Below are 20,615 nucleotides of genomic sequence, written 5' to 3' on the forward strand. Positions count from 1 at the left end.
ATTAGAACAAACACAAAATACTGCATTGGACCACATTTTCAAGTTAAATGCATTCCAGCATTTTCGAGAATAGAAAAATCCATTTACAGGTGTTTCAAATTATCCAAATGTATACAAAGACCATAAAAATTGTAACATTTCAATAAAAAATATACTGATTTTAGGCACATTAGCACAATAAAGTTTGAAATGTAGCCCAACAGGGTTAGTGTGACCAGAATGTACTGATGAAACTGGCTTAGCGTAACTTGGTTATTAAAACATAACACATTGTGTGCTAACAAGTCAGTCACTCAGAACATAGTTGCTGTTTCTCAATCAGCAAATTCGAAACACTGCTGTATTCTCACCCCTCCTTTTCCCCATAACAAAGTCATTGATGTTACACGTATACAACAAACACAATTCTGAATCATCCTAATGTCAGTAGTGCAAGGATCAAGCTAGTACTTACTATATGAATTATACTGTAATCCATTAATACAGGGGGAACACAAACTTTGTTCCTATTAATTGGTGTACTACAGGTATTGATTCCATACATAAAGAACAATAAAAAGCACCAGTCAATGCCTTCATATATAACTAGACAGAGGTTTAATTGGACCATTTAATTTAAAACAAGGTTGTAATAAAGACCTGGACCCGAATTAAATCAAAAAAGTTTGTTGACGCCATAGATATACTTTATAATAAAAATTGCACCACCATATTTTAGATTTTACTTAGGGCCAGGTCTTTGTAACAACCATGCTTTTAATTGTTTAATTAAACCAAGTAAACCACCACCCAGATCCTGAAGCAGGTAATAATGATTATACCGGTTTAACCGGTAGATTTGCCATCAAAGACCAGAGTTGCCCTGTTATTTTTGTCACTGAGCCACTATGAACAGTACCTTTAAAAAATAAAAAGTAAAAGTTAAAAGTAAAAAAAAAAAAAAAATGCTTTTGAAAATACTTGTAAATTGGCACGAAGGCTGTGTTAGTAGTGTACCATGTACAGCATAAGAAGACCTAGTTGTCAAGCAGAGTTGGAGGAGCAGCACTGTAAGAGCATCGCATGGCAGGTGTCACACACCCGCACTGGTTTTGGTGAGGCTGGGAGAGGAAGCTCGTTGTCTGAACAGGTGTTACAGAAGATCTCCCCACAGTTTCTACAGTGATGCTGAAAGAAACAACAGAACAGCTTACAATCACGATGTAGATTCACGTGCAGCATTGAACAAAACACTTTACAGCAAACCTGCTTTAGAAGAAAATAACCCATAGGGTGCCTCACTAGGCTAAAGAAAGCATTACTTTATTTTCTTGTATTTTGCACTTTTCTTGGATAGTAAAATTTCCCACCAGCTTTCTGTCATTAGCTAATCAGATTATAATGACTACCATGGCTTTGACCTTACCATAATATTTGCTTACGTTTACATACAGGAAAACGTTTTATGATTCAGTAAAACACAAACAAACACACAGAAAAACCCACATCTAGAAAACTTACAGGGATGTAAGAGCTTTACTAATCGGCACTGAGGCACGGCCCAGATAATTATGTGCTATAAATAGCACATTATTATTCTACTCCTGAAAAGCCAATACAGCACTGCACATTTTTACTAGAATACCCCTTTAAATATCAAACTTACTTTTCTCCTGGAGATTGAGAACTCCTTTTCACAAAGTTTACAGTGCGTAGCATCTTTGTCTTTTAGCCACACTTGACCCCCCTTTAAGAGACAAAAAATATTTATTATTTATTTAGATTTTAGAAATACATTACACATACAGATCGATAACACTGTGTAACAAAAAAAATATTTTTTTGTTCCTGGGTAGTAAGTGTTATTTCCTAATTGCTTATGCCTCAAAAGTATAGAAAATGGCTATTATTGCCCACAAACTTTGCTTTTGTGACCAGGACAGTGATATTTCAAAATATCACTATTTCCAATGGGAAAACGGGCAAATGTGTGTCTTTTCGTTCACATAAAGTCAGAAAAAAACAACATATGAATCCAAATTAACATGTATTTATACTAAAGTAATACAAAGATGACTACAAAAGATTTAGAAGTGAGTAGTTTTTTGAGATTTACAATTATACTGTATTTACTTCATATGTTGTTTTTTTTCTGACTTTATGTGAACAAAAAGACACACATTTGCACGTTTTCCCATTGGAAATAGTGATATTTTGAAATATCACTGTTCTGGTCACAAAGGCAAAGTTTGTGGGGAATAATAGCCATGTTCTATACTTCTGAGGCATAAGCAATTAGGAAATAACACTTACTACCCAGGAACAAAAATTGTGTTACATAGTGTAATAATAGAGATAGCAAGGAGAGTTTTATAACCAGGGTTAAAAGGAGTGCTTAAAATTACCTGAATAAATGACATATCTTCGAAATGAAATATATGCTTTAAGCTGACTTGGGTTCAAATAATTGTGAAACCTGTTAATTGTCAGGCAGATAGATCTGATATATACAGGTACAAAATAGGAAAGTGATAGGAAGGAACACAGATCAACTTTCAAATGTAGCACACTCTTTAAATGTAATTGTTAAATTATATCTTTCAAGTAAAATCTAAAAAAAGTTACTTCAGAATTACAAATGCAACATTTTCTTTCATGTCTCTCCTTAACAGTAAGACTCCCTGCATGTTTCTGATTTGCTGTATTCCTAATTAGACTGATCAACACCCAGCTTGTCTGCTCACTGCAAACTTAGATGTATCTACCCCAGCTACACTTAACAGGCTTCAAATAAACAACAAATACATTGAATATCATCGCATGAAGCTGCAAAGTCTGTCTTTACTACCAATATTTTGCACAATAAACAGATTTTAATGATGGTTTCAAAGAAGAACGAGTCAGCTCAAAATCATTACATTATTCAAAAAGTTGAGTGCTGTATTACAGTATCATAAATCATAACTATAATACTGTCTAATTCCAGAATGTTTTAATGCACTCATGAGATCTTCTGTTGGTGCAGGCTTGTCTTTGTTTGTTTGGTGGTTCTATAATTCCACCATTATATAATTCCATTATAACCTAGAGAACAATGCTTGTTTAATTCTTCTAATTAATAAGAGCAAGTCATTTGTATCTTGAATAAATTAAGGAAGTTTGTGTAGTTTGCTGTATCCTCGTAAAAGGAAATACTGTGTACTGTCAGTTTCTCCTTCTCATTTTCAATCTCCTGTCCAATTTAAAAGGGTGTTTTGTGTCCCAATGAGCATGCTTAATATGGCTGGGTTTGACGTTCAATAATTAAAACACACATGGTGCCCATATAACACCTTATAGGCGTCAGTTACTGGTCCCGTCAGCTGGGTGTCTAACCTTCTCTGTAGTTTAATTTTCTAAAAAGAATAAACAGCAGGGCCAAATGGACAACTGGCTTTAGAAATACACACGTGATCCGTTACAAAACACCTGGTAAGACGATATTTTAAGATTATCACTGATTTGGGTATGGGTTATTAGGGTTACAGAATATTCAACCCAAAGTGCCTCCACTCTAAAGATTCATTCACATGCTTTGTGAATAGGGCCAGAAGTAATATGCTATTTTTTCTCTAAAAAAAAAAAAACAATAACAGAAGGTTCAATTAAAGCTCTTACATGCAATTGTGTTGTTTGTTGCTTGTAAAAAAAAAAACACACACACAACAATGGTGCAAACAGCATGGTGGTACAGGGTCCAAACTAAAATATTGAACGCTATTTTGGGGGATTTTGTTCATTGGCTGTATCAGAAAGGTAAATGCATGGAATGGATTAAAATAAATAAATGAGACACTAGGAAAAGCACACTACAAACCTGCAGTGCCTTGTTTGCTTCCTTTATATCTTCAATTTTCATTTTTGACCTAAAATATTAGAAAACAGCAAGATATTCAGTGATTTCTAACAGTATCAACATTAATATGTAGACATCTGACCTTTAATGCAAGATATGTATTTAAAGGTTATGTTATTTGAATAATACTGCTGTAGCAGAGTAGAATATTCAAATAGGATAAAATATACTTTACTCGCTGAGCTTGTAGCCCAACTCCTGGAGAGCTTGTTCTTGATCTTCACATATTCTCTTGAGCTGACAATTTTCATCTTGTAATCTGCAAAACTCCTGTAAAAAGTTTTACATTATTATATTATGACTCACAATGCTAAGCAGTAGGGTCTAGCTCTCAAACATCACTACTCGGTGAATAGCAGTCTTTCAAATGACAGGTGTATTAAAAATAGGGTACAGCTACCTTTTTAAGCCCATTGATCTGTCGTGCCTCTGTGGCGAGTTGTGATGTAGTTTCTCTTTCCCTCTGAAGATCATTCTGCAATGTCTGCCTCCATTCCTTTTCTATTTTTAAATCGGTTTCCAGCTGAGTTCTGGAACAGGAGAACAAAGGCACACTTTTACTGACCCGTCTGAATGAAGGCGTCACCCCGACAGGAAGTCCCATAAGAATGGTTACTGAGCCAGACTAAAAATAATACTACTCCACGTATGAAGAAACACATTCAAAAACAGATTTCACATCAGAGACATGGTCATTGAAAGTGTTCATGCAATTTTTATATCTGAGAGAAGGCTACAGTCAAAGGACTGTAAGCTGCAAACCAATCTGGCAGTATAGTGAAGGAAAGGGATTGTGTAGACTGTAGAAGATATAGTGTTGCAGTTTAAGATTAGCTGCCCTGTCTTCTAGATCACATTCTGATACTCTACATAGCAATACTTCTAATCAGTACAGTGCTAAAGAGAGACCAAGTTTGTCTTTTGTATATAAAATAGAAATACAAGAAATCCTTTTATTTATTTGTTGCAAGTTGTGCAGCTGATGTTGCTGCATCAACATGGTTATTTTAATCATGTGACAGAAACCACATTTATGATTAGGTTGTTTCATGTTGGTTCCAGAACTTTGACAGCTTCTTGTCAGGTAGTCTCATCTTTGTGGATATAAACCAATTATAGTCCTGGAGGACCACTCCACTCCAGGTTTAACAGATATACAAACAATATAACTAATTACTTCAGGGTCTGGATGGACGTTTAACTGATTCAATTAAACAATTTAGAACAGTTTTGGAACAAAAGACCGGGACTTGAAGGGCCAACTTTGGCCACCCATAATGTAAACAAGTTTCCTGGGTGAACTGACCTACAGAAAGCTGACAAAAGCATGGAAGAAAAAAAAAAAAAAAAAAAAAAAAAAAAAAGTCTAGAAAAAACCAAGAATAATCTCCATACAAGCCTTAAATACCACAAACAAAATGTCATCATAAATAAAGATTCAAAATGAACGTGCTTTTTTTGCTTCAACATTGTACTTACAACTGCTTCTCTCTTTGGGAAATCTGCTTTTGCAGGCTGTCAGCCTTATTGACAAATTCCTGTTTGAATTTCCTGGCTCCATCTTCGGACGTGCAGCGTTCCCGCTCTGCTCGCTGTAATCTGGTGTAATTCAAATCAACTTTGGGTAAAACTGAGGCTAGAACTACGGAGTGTGGGGGGGGGGGGGGGGGGGGGGGGGGGGGGGGGGGGGGGGGGGACAAGCAAAATAAAACAAATAGAAACTTCTGTAAATAAAACACAAAAAAAACTGTAGGGGAGAAGCTGGGAGTGGGCTGGGTATTCGGGTGGAGGGGTTCATTGTCACAAGCAACTCGACAATGATCCATATAAAGTCAGCAAAGCTGGTCTGAATAACACCAGAGACAAAAAGTATTGAAACATCTAATTTTATTGTTCCATTACTAAAAGTAGACAGATACACAGATATATCTTCATCTAAATATTGGCTACCCTACTACTTTTACTTTATATGTGTTTCATTATTATAATACTTAGGACACATTTTCCCCATTATATACAAATCTTTAAAACATTTCATCTGAAAAAAAGAAAAAAAAAAAAAAAGGCACCTCTTGATATACTGGTCACTATTCACAAATCTCATATTTTCTCGTGTAAAGTAAAGACGGAGTAAGTGGAAGTTTTTCATGCATTTCTAAGCTCGTTAAAGAAAATAACAACAGTCTGAAACGGTTTCATGAATATCAAAATGTATCGAAGTCATAGCAACAGAATAAAGCTTTGTGAATAGGGTCTTTTTGACTACTGTGAACAATGTACAGTCTATGTGAGCCGGACATGAACTGCTCAGAATGAGATATCTTTAACAAGCTTGTACTGATGTTCATCGTCACAGCTGGCGCATTTCACGAAAGACATTGCAAGCGATCTGGTCTGACTCAATAAATCATTGTCACTGTGCAACGTTGCAGGGAAGAGAGAAGCAGGGAAGCACAAAGGTGTCGGAGGTATAGAATGCAAAAATGTGTGAAATAAAAAATGGAAGTAAAAAAGGACAACAGAAAAAGAAAAAAAAGGGAAAGAGGATGTCAATATCAGCAAATTACCATGTTACTAAAGCAAGATTGTTAAGCAACTTATTAGTAAAATATTACAAAAAGATAATGTCATAAACAGACAAAAGAAGAAGAGGGTACATGTTGACAGAAATATGACAGGGCTATGAATGGCATAACAAGTCAACAGGGCTACCATCTGACAAGAACAGAGTGAGAAAACAAACAAACAAACAAACAAACATTTACCACAGAGGGATTATTTCAATAAACAGAAGTATGCTCTGTAATGCTCAATAAGCATTTTAAACAAAAATACAATGGAATCTACTACATGGCACAATACAGCACACAAACTGAATCCCACCCAAAATACACTTCCTGTGTTTTAACCAACTGGGCATTCTTTATCATTCCCGTTGCTTGTCAGGACACACCTCATACAAAGTGATATGATTACCAGTATCCAGTACCTGATGCATATGCTGGGGATACTGGTCATCACAGTGTTAATACCTATCACTAATACTGCCTGTCCTAGAAGATGGTATCATTAACTAGAACTATCTAGTAGCAAGTTTACTCCAGAAGTAATCCTACTCTACTTTTACCATTGAAAATTAGCTTTTAAATTTGAAAGGTCAAGGTTTGCACTTACAATAAATACATAAATAAAATAAATAAATAAATAAATGTGTGAACAAAAATATCCCTGGTGGCAAAACACAAAATGGCATCTTTGATCAAGCGGTTTTTAACTCTGCAGCATAATAGAACTTGACACAGAATTTATAACAGCTGTGGATATAAATACTGCTACTGAGAAATCTAAATGGTTTAGAAGAATGAAGCATCTAGCAGTGCATGTCACTTTTGTTAATGCATTTCTCTTTGTGCAAAAATGTAAAATGTCAGAGGAACCTATTTAATTATTTAAAAGGACGGTGGAATTTAGATTGTGGGTTTCTATTCATTTGATTTAAACAACCTCAAAGCGTGTCGTCTGAATTATATATAAAGAACATAAAAAGTTATGAACTACAGGATTCCACGCTGATTTTGAGAGTATAGATGTTTATTTTATGTGGCACATTGTGAAAGCCCTGATATGTTGTTATGTAACACAAAATTATAATAAACTACATATGTATTATATAGATATATATTATATAATATATAGATTGTTTTTAAATTTAAAAAATCCCTTTGTAACCTAATGAATGCACAGATAAAATTACACCAGAATAATTGGTCTACTACCTTATGTTGAGGTTGTGTAACAACAACCAATTTAGGGGGATCCAGTGAAAACCAAACAAAAACACAACGATGAAATATAAAATTTTAATAAGGCAGTGATTTGCGCCAATACCTTTGTTGGAAGTTTAAATTTAATTTTAGGCCTGTTTAGACAAGGGGACAGTGAAAACAAAAACACAAGAGAATGTAATATTGACGCTACCTGCTGTTTAAATTTAATTTAAAGCTGATGCAATCCCTTTTTTGGTAAAATAGCGTTTGACCGTCAATTTTTCAGGTTACAGATTGTACTAGTTCAATGTTACTGACATACTTGAGATCGGCAGGTTTCCAACACGAAAATGAAATGATGAGACTACTGTGCACCGTCACCTATCTAGGCATTAGAGAATTTATGTTCTAGTAGATCTGTGGTCCTTGTCCTGCCGCATTGGTGCACGTGTGATTGTTGTACACAGTTGCTGCATTCTATGATTATCTAGGTCAAGGTTGACTATGGGCATTCTACAAGACGAATGAACCTTTGTTGTTTTAGTAATTTTACAACGCTTGTGCAGCCAAATTCTCAGAGGTTGTAGTTTGATATTTGCATGGTTACAAAAACTGCATTCTAAATGCGTGGCATCCTTCACATTGATCTATGATCCAATATGGCTCACTACTGAGGTCATGTGACTAAGTTTCACTTCAGTAATAACTTCACTGCTAGTTTATTAAATGTTTACAAACCATTAAATCAATATGTCATTCACACCACATTATGCCTGTGCAGATGCTCTGTTATTGTTCATTTCTGTTAATTACTTCATGTTTATTTATGTATGTTTTTAATTTAGGTGTTTATTGCCTCGTTATCCCCAGTCAGACCCTCGTTTAAAATTCTTAGTATTGCCGAATAGATGGTTATCCCTTCTACAGTGACAGGCAATGGATTTTAATAAGCAACACTTCCCACAAGTGTACCGTCAACCCAAATGTTTCCCCCATTTACTTAAATCATGTGCCTATTGTTGTAGAGGGGGTTATCGATTCAGCAACAGCAAGAAATGTAGTAAACAAGGGTTGAATCAGGGTTATCAGGCAATAAACATCCAACCTTGGTTCAATGTTAGGGATTCCAAGTTGTTTATTAGTAAGCGGTCTGAGTTGGGTAAACAAATAACCCACCCACAGTAGCACAAACCAGCAGGGGTGTCCCAGTAATTTTGACATTACTATTCAGGAATTTATTTCTTGACTAAACAATCCTAGATTTAGTAAGAGTGTAAAGAAGATCTGAGTTGGTGGGTGGCATGACTTGACATGGAATGACCAAGTTCTCTTGGTTATGTTTAACAAGATACAGTATGAAGTTCAATTTCATTTTTGCAAAGGGAGGACAAGATTCCAAAGCTTAGCTCAGTGTTTTCTGAGAATAAAACACCAATTGCAATCTAAAACTACTGAAACAACTGAAGACTACCCACAAGCCCCTAAATGAAATGTCTGACTAGTTTATTTCTGGTTTGGTAGCTATATTGGTTGCATTGTTTCTTGTGAAGTTGGAGTAAAGATCTTTGAGAATGTATCCCAAACGGTTATAAAGAGGTTACTGGTGTGACAATAACTTTGTAGATATCAATATAAACAATATCTCATATTAATAGAAAGAGTATGAACAGATACGGTACCTTTGTTCCAACTGCTTCATGGTTGCAGTTATCTGATTGGTCTTCTCCTCAAGCCTGCTTATTATGTCATTCTTCTGCTTCAAACCATCATCAGAACGCTAAATACACAAACAGAAGAAAAGAAATATGAATACAAATTAACGTAGAATGACTGGGAGTTGGACATAGTTGCCCGCGGTAACCCACTTCGAAACAAACTATACCTTTAAACTTATATTTTCCTATGGTCTGCAGCCACCTGGGAACAAAAGAAAAGTGATCTAATCAGGCTTCTAACAGCCAATTGATCTCAGAAGAACTTTGTTTAGATGGCTCTTAATGGACCCCAATAACATTGCTCGGTAACCCATTCCATATCCTCACCACTCTCTGTGTAAAGAAGTACCCCTACCCTCTGTCCCAAGTCTGCCTACACTCAAATTAGAACCACAAGTTATCATGCTTGTGTTGCTTGTCTTGTTTGACCAATTAATAATATTTTGACAATAAAATAAATTATACTTTTTGTTATGCACTAATGTTTCTAAAAGGTTAAATACTGGCTACTGTTTCTTTGATGTTAGTCAGGCAGCATCAACATTTTCTGAATCCACGTTGGCGGTCTGTGACGAAGAATGAATCTTGGTTATAAATCTCCCTCCCGACCTGTGAGGTTGCTGCGTAAAGGGAACAGAGTGCCCCGGACTGGATAGTCAGATAATTCAATCCAAGAGTTAGATGGAAGTCGGCCATCTAGAAAGGGGGCGGAGCCACAGTACACCAAATCATCGCTCCAGAAGGAAAGCGATGTGGCAACCGCATATTGGAGGAAAAACGGTTGCACTCGCAAACCAAGGGGGTGTGACTGACTGTACAAAAGGGGACGTGGCTAGGTGATCTGTTCCTTTGTTTATGGTTAAGAGAAACACTGAAGGACCAAATAAAAAATAACTGAGTGTTTAGTGTTTGTTTGCTTTGTCAAGTCTAATTGTACGATTTGTTATTTATTTGAAGGCTAAAACAATACGGAGCTGTTGCTTAAGGCCATCACTAACCCGTTCAACACCTGCTGTTGTTGAACTGCTGTGTATTGCCCAGGAATATTATTTGTGGTCACAAACGACCTGGATTTCAAACCCTCCCCCAAATAAAGCATTGTGTGGATATTGAAATAATTTGTTTGTCTTTATTTGTGCACCGCATCACTTCAATAACGCACACTGCACCACTTGGTCACACAGTCTCATAACACTTTATTAATTATTCTCCAATTGACCCCTTAGTCTACAATTTTCCACTTTACATGGATATTTAATTTCCCTTCCACATTTCCAATCCTCCAGTCAGCTGAGACATCACTTGTCTACTGATTTTAAAGAATACAGCCAGCCCTGCCGGTTTGTGTTGCCTTGGGATGGGAATACATTGAAGGTTCCTATCTGTAAAATGACTGTTATACCTGCATTCTTTGGTACATCTCTATGTTAATGGCTTTGACTTCGTCCAGCTGATGCCGCAAACCAATCAGGGTGTCCTGTTTTTCATGGATATCCTTTTCAAGAAGCTTCATGGCCAGTTCCATCTCATGCTTCATGCTCACCTGCACCACAAGCTCATTCTCAACTTCCTGTAGAGACAGTTTGAGAGCAGGCATACCTCCAAAAAAACAAGTCTCACCTGCATAAGCCAAGGCAAGATGTTTACCTTCAGAGGCTAGAACAGGTCACAGACAAATGTAGAGAATGTTCTACAATTCACATGTTTTCATTATTTCTGCACTTTAAATTGGGACTTTGTTCTGTCCCTCCAGTTTGCACTAATGATTGTCACGGCAAGGTCTCACTTTCAGTTGTATGACCGAAGGAACGTTCATTTCATTGGTGCTTTGTCTCACGGGGGCGGGGTCATTTTCTCCAGGGCGTGGCACACTCACCTGTCTGAGCTGACACTCCTCCCGCAGCTGTCTGCGTGTTTCATTGTACATCTCATCCAGCCCTTCTCTTGACTGCTTGTATGTGTCCAGCTCACTATTGATGTCACCCTTCGTCACCTACATTCAAACAAAATGCAGGCTGAACTCACTGAAGCCTTAAGATTGTTACATAAAGTGCTTACATATCATTTACAGATCTGAGAAGTCAAGTTTCACACATGTATTTTGTTTTCTATATTTTTCTAATAGTATAGGCACCCGCACTATATCCTCCTCTGCCTAGGTTAGCACATGAGAATGTACTCTTTTCACCTGGTGTGATGACGTCCATGTGAGACACCCCAAATTTACTTTGTTTATTAAAAAAAAAAAATGTTAAGGATTAAAAGGATATGCAAATTTATTAGAAATTCACTTGGATTTAATTTCAATAACTGATACGGCAAAAGTCTTTCTTCATGCGAAGAGACTTCTGAAACTGACCAAGAACGCGATGGTCTGAGACTTGCAATAAACGGGCAGAAATCTAATTTTAAAAAAGCTATTGTAAAAACAGTAATATCTGTGAATACTTTAAATTCAATAACCTAGCCTTAAACTGCTAAGGATAGCAGCAAACGTAATACATTCACTTAATTCTCTGGTGCTTAAAGGTGACAACCCCACAAAAAACAACTCATTTTATCAACATATTTTTGCCTTCAGAAAGGATTAATGCATTTAACATTACGCTGTACCTCTAGCTGTTGGTGTGCTTTCATCAAAATGATGGTGTTCTCATTTCTTAGCTGATGATTTTCTTCCTGTAGTTTAATGATATTGTTCTTTGCTATTGCCAGCTGAAAAGAAAACAGAATCACTGGTTTTTGCCTGTGCTTTTATCATTTAGTTTGCTGACCTTATTTTATACAGCATGTATTGAAAAGAGAGACAGTACCTCCTCTATCAGTTTAGCGTTTGACCTCTCCATGGAATCAACTCTGCCTTGCAGGCTATGTACTGTAGAACTAAATAATAAGTCAACAGAACACAAAGTTAACATTGAACAGATTTATAAATTGATAAACATTTTTAAAGAATAGAATATTTGTAGAAAATTTGACACCTGTATAAACAGGGCCCAAGATGACAAGACTGGGTAAATACCAATATATTCAATTATTTTGATTCAAAGAGCGTGAGAAACCAAAGAAACTAGATGAAATCATCAAGGTGTTAACAACGAATAACAAATAAAGCACACACTACTGTACATGTGAGGCTGTTTCTGAAGACACTGACACATCTGTGTAACTATGCGTCACAATGAGTTATGGTTGGAAATCTCCCTCCCGACCTGTGATGGCGCTAAATAGAGAAAGGGGAAGTCTCTGGACAGGCTGGCCTGACAGTTCATTTCCTGGGTCGGGAAGTCGGTCAGTCTGGAAGAAGGCGAGACTCATTTGCAGGAACGTATTGACCCAGATGGTAAATGAGGTAGCAGCTGCAAGCAATAGACACAGCTGCAATCGCTTACCAAGGGGTCACGCATGCTAGCATAAAGGGGCCGGAGAATTGTAAATCTTTTCCTTCGGTTGGTTTGTATTAAGGAACTGGAAGGACCATGAGAGACTCAGAGAAAGCACTGTGAAAGTATTCGTGAGTGTTTGTTTTTTGTGTTATTACTAACTGTCTTGTTTGTATCACTTGACAGCTAAACACGAATCTGGAGCTGTCGCTAAGGGCCAGCACAAAACCGGATCAACACAGCACTACTGTGCTACTTGGTGTGTATTGCAAAAGCTTTATTATTTACTGGCTGGTCATCAGACCATGGGATTTAACAAATAAAACAATCCATTTCACCCGTACTTTGTTATCTGTTTGTTCTTTGGGATTCTTTGGAAACTAAATGGAGGATTCTTGAGATAGTTCACTTAAACAATCCTTTACAAGAAGGTGTTTGCTTTGTCTCCGACTTGCACATTTCATTTGTTCCCCTGAACCAATGAAGCCAGATTTCTTTCATGCTTTCTCCCATTTTAAGACCGGAAACAATAATTCATATACACTGAAATTTACTTCAATTGTCGATTCAGTTCTTCTACATAGTTCTTCTGGTCCAGCATTGCAGCAATTTGTCCATTTCTGTAACAGAGTCCACAGCATTAAAAACCTGATGCTTGCACACACTGCAAGCTTTACTTTTTACATTTGCACCAATTTTTATTTGTGTTTCCTTTCTGGATGAGGACATATGATTTATTTATTTGCAACTGATTTTGCCCAATCTTTTTCACCTCATTTCATACAACCCTTATAAAAAAAATCAAAAAATAAATAAATAAATAAATCAAATAAATTATTCTATTGTCTTCAGTTGTTTTACCATTGCTTAGATCTGCATAGATGCTGTCACAGCAGAGATGCAAAACAAATTATTGAACTTCAGACACACAAATTTACTACACTTTGAATGTTACAATATTGTGCGTTACCTTTCTTCACTTCTATAATCATCAATGTCATTCTTGAGGTAAATGGAAAAGTCAATAACTCCAACCTGTCAGAAATGAATTGGAAAAATAAGACTCTCCACTAGTTGCAATACTGTGTATATCATAAAAAACCCCACTAGTGAATAAAACTTTAACAGTAAAAAAAATATTTGTTTAAAACAGTAATATATTATATAATATATATTATATTATATATCTATATATATATAATATATATATCCGCTATATCATATATATATTAATATATATATATATATATATATATATATATATATATATATATATATTCATCCTGTTTTATACTTTCCATTGACTGCAACATATTTTAAAACCTGTGGTCTGGTCTGGTGGAGGGTGAAACAATGGGCCCTCACCTAATGTGAATGATCTGACTCACATGACTATATTTAGGTTAACAATACTGCTGAAGGGCCAGCCTGTTTAACGCTGTTTTAAAATGTTTGGTTTATGGAGAAAGGCAAATGAAATAAGAAAGAGGAACAGAGTTTTGACCACAGAGTCCAGTAACAGCCTTACTTGTGAATCCAGATCCTCTCCTTTCACACATAGGTTCGCATCAATCATGTTCAGTCCTACTAACAGCCCAACGATAACCGCTCCTTCCTCCTCTACCATTACTGCATAATACTCATAAAAATCACTGCAAAACAAACATGATTTCAAATATCAAGTACTGGGGTAGCTCTGTAACACGTCAATATAATGTACAAACCATAGCAGGCAAACTCTCAACATTGAACACCATGAAGAACTCGCTCCCAACCACTTACCTTGACACTAACTGTACAAACCCTACCCTCTGGAATCACAGTGCTTGTTTATTCAGGTCAAGCATACTGTACAAGGTTAACGGAAGAAGAGATGTTTCTCAATTACATTTTTTTATGGTTCCAAAATGTTTAATATCCAGAGTTTAAAATGGACAATGTATATCATCTGCATTTTGGTTAGATTTAATTTCCTCCTGTTCTCTAGAATTATCGATTGTTGTTTCTGATTTGAGAATTAATTACAGTGCTGAGTAACGATTCCAGCAGGTGTGGTGATTGAATAAGTTCCCACTGTTTAATTTACTAACTGTTTGTGGAGCGACCAACATCTAACCAAACTTCTAATAAAATTAAGCATGTAGACTTTGGCAATACTCTTATTTAAAAAAAAACAAAAAACTGTTTATCCAATGGGTAGTTCTCCTTAGGGATACTTTATCATCTACATTGTCCTAATATTTTATTTCCTTCTAGTTTAATATCTCATAATTTGCATTGTGTATTATTTTCTATGTTGTTTTTTTTTCTGTGTTGATCTTTCATTGTCATGCTTACTAATTATTCAGGCAAATAGTTAAGTGTGTGAGTGTGCGTCAGGTCACAATGCTTCACCTAGACGTCTCCACTACACTTTATAGTAGCAAGCTTAGCAAATACAGATCTTTGCCGGCACTGTGTTTCTACCTTTTTTTTTTTTGCAAGAAAATGTCAACATTTAAAAATCATTCTAACATTTTGTAACAAACGTACACTGTATCTTACTCAGAACTTGAGATGCAGAGGTTTAAAATAATTCCCTAGTAAAAAAAAAAAAAAATTCAATAAAAATTTCAAATAAACCATACAGAACACATGTCTCTATCACAGATCTGGGTCATTTGAAATACGCTGACAAAACACTGTAGCACTATGTTTTTAGTTTTTTTTTTTCAATAAAAACTGGTAAAGAAGATACTAAATATACTGTACTGGACACCGAATTAGGGGATCCAGATGGCTTGTCCCTAATCAAGTTCAGATAATGTGCTCACTGCAAGTCCAGACTCTAATATGTTAAGTGCTGTACCTCACAAGGTCCTTCCTGGTAATTAAGCAGCGCAGGTAATCTGCCAGTTTCTTCTGCATCAGAGCCAACCTGAGCCACGCCCGAGCACGACCCAGGGGAGTCCTGCATGGAAACCAACATACACCAGTCAAACACGTGTCCCTCAGGTTTATAGGCCAACTTCAGAGCCCCACAAAGTGCCTTTGTTTCTGAGGAACCTAAACTTGCTATATAAGATTAGTTTTTGTGACTCAAAATATTTACATCAGGGGAAATGCTGGTGAGCTGAGAATTACATTACACCTCTTTAAAACAAAGGCTAAAAATGCATCACAGCCCTTACATTCTAGTATCTGTAGTCTGCAATAGTAGCTGCTATAGACATTTAGAGGTGGTAGTAGATTCAACAGGGTACCATTATAAACAAAAAAAAAAAAAAAAAAGTACATTGCACTGAAACTGTCAAAGCTCACCAGACACCATCTGTAATGCAACTACTGAGGGAATCATTGATTAATATCTCTGTATGAACTACAAAGACACAATGGCTTGGTTTACATGCAAAACTATATATCTCCTTTTTGTCACGCTATTTTGGTACTTTGAGCAATCTGGGTTTACCTGTAGTTTTCTTTCAGGGACAGAAATCCTACTTGCAAATTCAAAGGGCCAATAATTATTAGGGTATACAGTATAGTTCAATGCTTCTGTCAGTGTTCCAATGTGGCCTTATACAACTACTGATATCGTGCAGATTTCTTAAACTGGGTTTACAGATTATTTTGAAGAACTGCAAGTGCAGCCTAATGGAAAAGGCAATTTTCCTACCCTTTTTAGCTGTATGTTTTGGCTGTGCACTCCCCATAGCACAAGGAATATCTCTGCGCTACGTCACATTCTCATGACAATGGAGAGAGAAACTGGAGTTTCTAAACTGCATGGAAACTAAACGTATGTGTTCATCTGTATCACTGATACGGCCAGAGATTGTGGCAGTGATTTTTTTTTTTTTTTTAACCTGAAAAGCTGGTTGAAAAATATATAAAAGTACTGAGGGAAAAGTCTGCAGGTTTGCAGATAACTCCACAGCTGTCCACTGTTAAAAAACATATATCTCATAATTTATATTGATTAAATAAAGCAAAACAAATCCACATCTCTACGGTCTAAATGCAAAAACAAGTATGAAATTTTTAATTGTATATGGAAAGAGTTGCATTGCAATAAATTGTGTAATTTTAAGCAAATTACATTATTTTTAATAATTTTCCATTAATATAAAAAGAAGGCCCCCAAAAGGGAATAACTAGGGCATTAATCCAATACACCACTAGCCACCTAAACCTTTATTTCAGCAGTGTGGTCATATGTGGAGCACCTCTGCCCAGGCTATCCCCCCTTGGGAACTTATCAGTGGTGTGGAGGAAAGCAGCCAATTCACCAGCATTCTTCAGTGAGCTGCAGAAGCTTCTCTTAAGCCTGTTTTCATGTATAAAGAATCCTCACAGGAAGGTCCCTTGCTGCTGATACACTTGTGAAACTTACTTGAGCCCAGGCAGGTCACGGACACTGGCAGCTATCTCTCCACCTTCTGGACAAAGCTTCTCAACCAGCTCCAGGGGTCCCCAAAGAGATTTACTATAGCCCAGGAAAGACTTCTTCACTGGGAATGGAAACAGATGGTATTATTATGCATGACATTCCCCAGTGGTGGCACAATGCAATGCAGGTTTTCTAGGCAGTGTACAAGTTTATTTTCTAGCTGAATGAGATGAACGTAACTAAAAATAGTATTAGTGGTAATTTAGGGAATGGGATGACATTTTAAAAGAATAATTAACACATTTAATCTGCGGTAAATGTAGTGAGATGTTACCTTTAAGACCGTGTTTAAGACAGTGCTCCATTACAACAAAGAACTGCTGGAGAGGGGGGTAATCCGAGTCCAGGGTGCGACCAAAACTCAGAGCAGATTCAATCAGTCCCTTTATGCTGAGTTTTGCCATGTTCAACAAGTTTGCTCGTTCTACTGCCATGGGATCTCTAATAGCTGAAAAAAAGGAAGAGGTTACTGCTTTAGGCACTCGCTTTCTAATGGGTCTGCCTTTCTGTATACGAGTTGTTTGGTAAATAATAAATCCATCTCTTTAGTGTCATCCCCGTTGCATGTTTTAGACCACTGCTATAACCTGCGCGAACTTGAATGGATCTGACAGGTAAAGTTCATTGCAACTGACCCTAGATGACACTACAGACTTCAGACAGAAGTAGTAAAAATGGTTGATTAAATCCTGCGATTATTTTTAGTTGCATGTTCATAAAGCACGTTTATCTCTATACACACTAAAAAGTCTGGTCTAAGTTTTAAATGTGGCTAAACACGATACAATAGAATTTCTTAAACAAGGGTAGGGCTGTTTTTAAGCTCTTTCACTCACATTTATTCAGAGTTAAATCATTCACTTTACATTGCTGCTAATTTAAATAAGCACTTCAAATATACTAAAAAAAAAAAAAAAAAAAGACTTTTTTTGCAATTCAATAGTGCCCGGGATCACCTCTTACATGTTAGGCACCATTCCCTCACGCAAACATGAGAAAGGATATTTAAGAAACTTTTAGTAATACAACTCAAATGAAAAAAAAAGTTAAAGAAAAAGGGCTTTGGGCTCACATAACAATGTCCATTGAGCTCCTATGATGAGCAGCCCTGGTGATGGTAACAGAGATGGAAATGAAACTCCTACTGCATAGCAGTTTCATCCATTCCAGATTTTAACCACGAGCTTGCTTAGCTACAGTTTGGAGATAACAAGCCCAGGTGTGTCTTATTAAACTCCTACAAAAAACCAAGAACTGATCAAACTACTATGCAATAGGGATCTCACTTCCACCACTGGGGTAATGCAATCACTTGATAACAATGAATTAAGGTTTAATTAACCTGTTACAATTTATTGGACTGCTTGCAAATGTAACCTGTAATAATTAACAGAGAGCTGCAGACATCAAAGTGAACAGAATTGCCTGAGTACTGATGCCTGTCACTCAGCAGCTGACAAAGCAAGAACACACCAGTTCCACTTTAGCCACACCCATATTACACTGAGCTCCATAGGTCAAGGCTTTACTACTCTCTGCTGGTAGCCCATAAAAAGGTTGGTTGCAATTAGCTAAAGACTCTGTGACAACCCTGTTAAACAGGGGTGGGGTTCTAGCGTTGGTTCCAATTTAAAATACATGAGCCACGCGCAAAGCAAGAGAAAACAAGTGTTTGCATGTTACTGCTACAATGAAATAATAGTTACTCTTGCAAATTCAGCTGGGGTTACCATTAACTCGCACAAGTAGAGCAAAACCTATTGTTCATAAATGTAAACTATGCTTCATTTAAGCACCAAATACACGTTCCATTCAAATGAACTATACAGTAGTACGTAACCTGAATTATATCACAGTTATACTGAAAAATCCCTTTTTAAAAATCACTGATATGATGTGAAAACGATTTTAAATTATCAACTGCTGTGGTTTAGGAGAGCTGATCTATCTTCTTAACCAAAAGCTGTAAACTGACAACTACAACAAAAAACACGTTGATATTGTGATACACAAATAATGCATTTAAATTTACCCTTATATACCCAGTCCTCGGAAAAATGAGGAGACGTTTTATTCTGCTCAACTGCTTTCGGTAGGACGTGGATGCTTCCTGACAGCGTCTCTGAGGCTTTCCTGGCTAATGCGAATATGGGTGCCTGCCACCTCCCATCCCCCGCCTGCTTACTGGCAGTCTTATCGTGGTTCGATTTTTCTTCTTGCAATCTGAGAATGCCAAACGTTTGGTCTTTTTCCTTGCTGCTCTCAGTTTCTGCCAAAGTAAGCTCCTGTTCTGCCGGGGACGCCATTATTCAAAATACATCAGCGATAATAACTGTTATTAACTTGCAAAAATGCTCAAATGTTAACCCTTTTGGTCTGTGACCTCGACTGCAAGGTATTCTACATGTTTTTGTTTCACAAAGTCCTCAGTCGATCTCTCTGTAATACAGAATCACCTTGTCAAATTATACAGAGGTTTTGTTCACACTCAGCTGTTCATTCTTTCTCTAAATCTCCCCAGTCCATAGGTAGGAGGAGCCAAGCGGCTTACAAGACACAAAGCAATACGTAATGTTTTAGGAAAAAAAAAAAAAAACTGGGTGTGTTCTTAATCTACAATAAACCTACCTGTCCAATCCAACCACTCTACATACCGGCATTCTGTATAATTCGGCAATGCTTTTAGGTCCTGACCAAATATTGAAATGATCCCCTTGTACTGTGCTCACTAGCCCCCCTGCCCTACACGTATATGGACAGCAGAATTGTTTTATTGGGACCGCCCATAGGGATTAATTGATTAAATGATCGAGCAGTCATGTTTTGCTGAGAAAAATAAAGTATTAAACAAATTAGCTATAAGCTATCTGAGAGCCGAGATACCAGGGAGAGCTGTCGGCCGTAAGCATTTATCCCTCAGGACAGCAAAGCACGTGAGGGGCACAAGGGGTTCCTTGGCGACCGGCTGAAGCAGTGCAACAGGACGTCAGCGACTCCTCCCCAAGAGGTGGTCTCTCGGGCGGTGGTAAAGTCTCGACCCTCAATATCACTTAAGATGTCAATGTGTGTATATTTAGCAAAGGTTAGAGTAGTAAGTAGGCTCTGATGGAATAATATAGCTTTGTGGGACGATCGGGTTGTATCTGCACTGTGATGTTATCATGCGTTTATATAACAGGTAGTTGTTGTGTTGAATTGTTAACTAACTAGACGTGTATGATATTTATATGTATAGTTCTAGTCAAAAGTTTACTACCCTAATGGAAATGTATAATTTCTAGAAATTTCTCCAAAGCAACTAATTATACGATTATTTTTTTTTTACTTTTGTGGATGAGTAAAAAGTCACAAGAAATAGATGTCTACAATTATTTTATTTCAAAAGGTTTTTTTACCCCATAAAATCTGTTTTTGAGAAAGTTCTAGAAATTATAAATTTCTATTGGG

At 36.8% G+C, this 20,615-nt stretch overlaps 1 protein-coding gene across 5 annotated transcripts; it reads right to left on the minus strand.

The window, feature by feature from the left end:
• Positions 1 to 712: 712 nt before the first annotated feature.
• Positions 713 to 20,076, minus strand: LOC121321420 (RUN and FYVE domain-containing protein 2-like). Of its 5 annotated transcripts, none has more exons than XM_041260359.1 (18): positions 19,797 to 20,076; positions 17,443 to 17,616; positions 17,112 to 17,229; positions 15,588 to 15,689; positions 14,268 to 14,391; positions 13,710 to 13,774; positions 13,294 to 13,359; positions 12,170 to 12,239; positions 11,970 to 12,071; positions 11,233 to 11,349; positions 10,759 to 10,926; positions 9,321 to 9,418; positions 5,354 to 5,473; positions 4,275 to 4,404; positions 4,050 to 4,144; positions 3,836 to 3,884; positions 1,646 to 1,726; positions 713 to 1,167 (listed from the first exon to the last, which is right to left on the minus strand). In XM_041260359.1, exons 2-18 carry the CDS (start codon positions 17,600 to 17,602, stop codon positions 1,024 to 1,026), a joined length of 1,809 nt encoding a protein of 602 aa, XP_041116293.1. In that variant the 5' UTR covers positions 17,603 to 17,616; positions 19,797 to 20,076; the 3' UTR covers positions 713 to 1,023. The 5 variants fall into 5 exon arrangements, with proteins under 5 accessions (XP_041116293.1, XP_041116292.1, XP_041116291.1 ...); XM_041260358.1 differs by lacking the exon at positions 19,797 to 20,076 and adding an exon at positions 19,201 to 19,754 and having other exon boundaries at positions 10,759 to 10,899; XM_041260357.1 differs by lacking the exon at positions 19,797 to 20,076 and adding an exon at positions 19,201 to 19,751.
• Positions 20,077 to 20,615: the final 539 nt, after the last annotated feature.

This window comes from Polyodon spathula, chromosome 10 (genome assembly GCF_017654505.1).
Source record: "Polyodon spathula isolate WHYD16114869_AA chromosome 10, ASM1765450v1, whole genome shotgun sequence".
NCBI classification, from domain to species: domain Eukaryota; kingdom Metazoa; phylum Chordata; class Actinopteri; order Acipenseriformes; family Polyodontidae; genus Polyodon; species Polyodon spathula.

Excerpts from the sequence above, each read along its gene's own strand:
- LOC121321420 (XM_041260357.1), bottom strand. The coding sequence starts at position 19,474 with ATGGCGTCCCCGGCAGAACAGGAGCTTACTTTGGCAGAAACTGAGAGC. Across the intron at positions 12,072-12,169 it reads ACGCTAAACTGATAGAGGAG|CTGGCAATAGCAAAGAACAA; the intron begins GTACTGTCTCTC and ends TTTTCTTTTCAG. Across the intron at positions 11,350-11,969 it reads AAGCACACCAACAGCTAGAG|GTGACGAAGGGTGACATCAA; the intron begins GTACAGCGTAAT and ends GTTTGAATGTAG.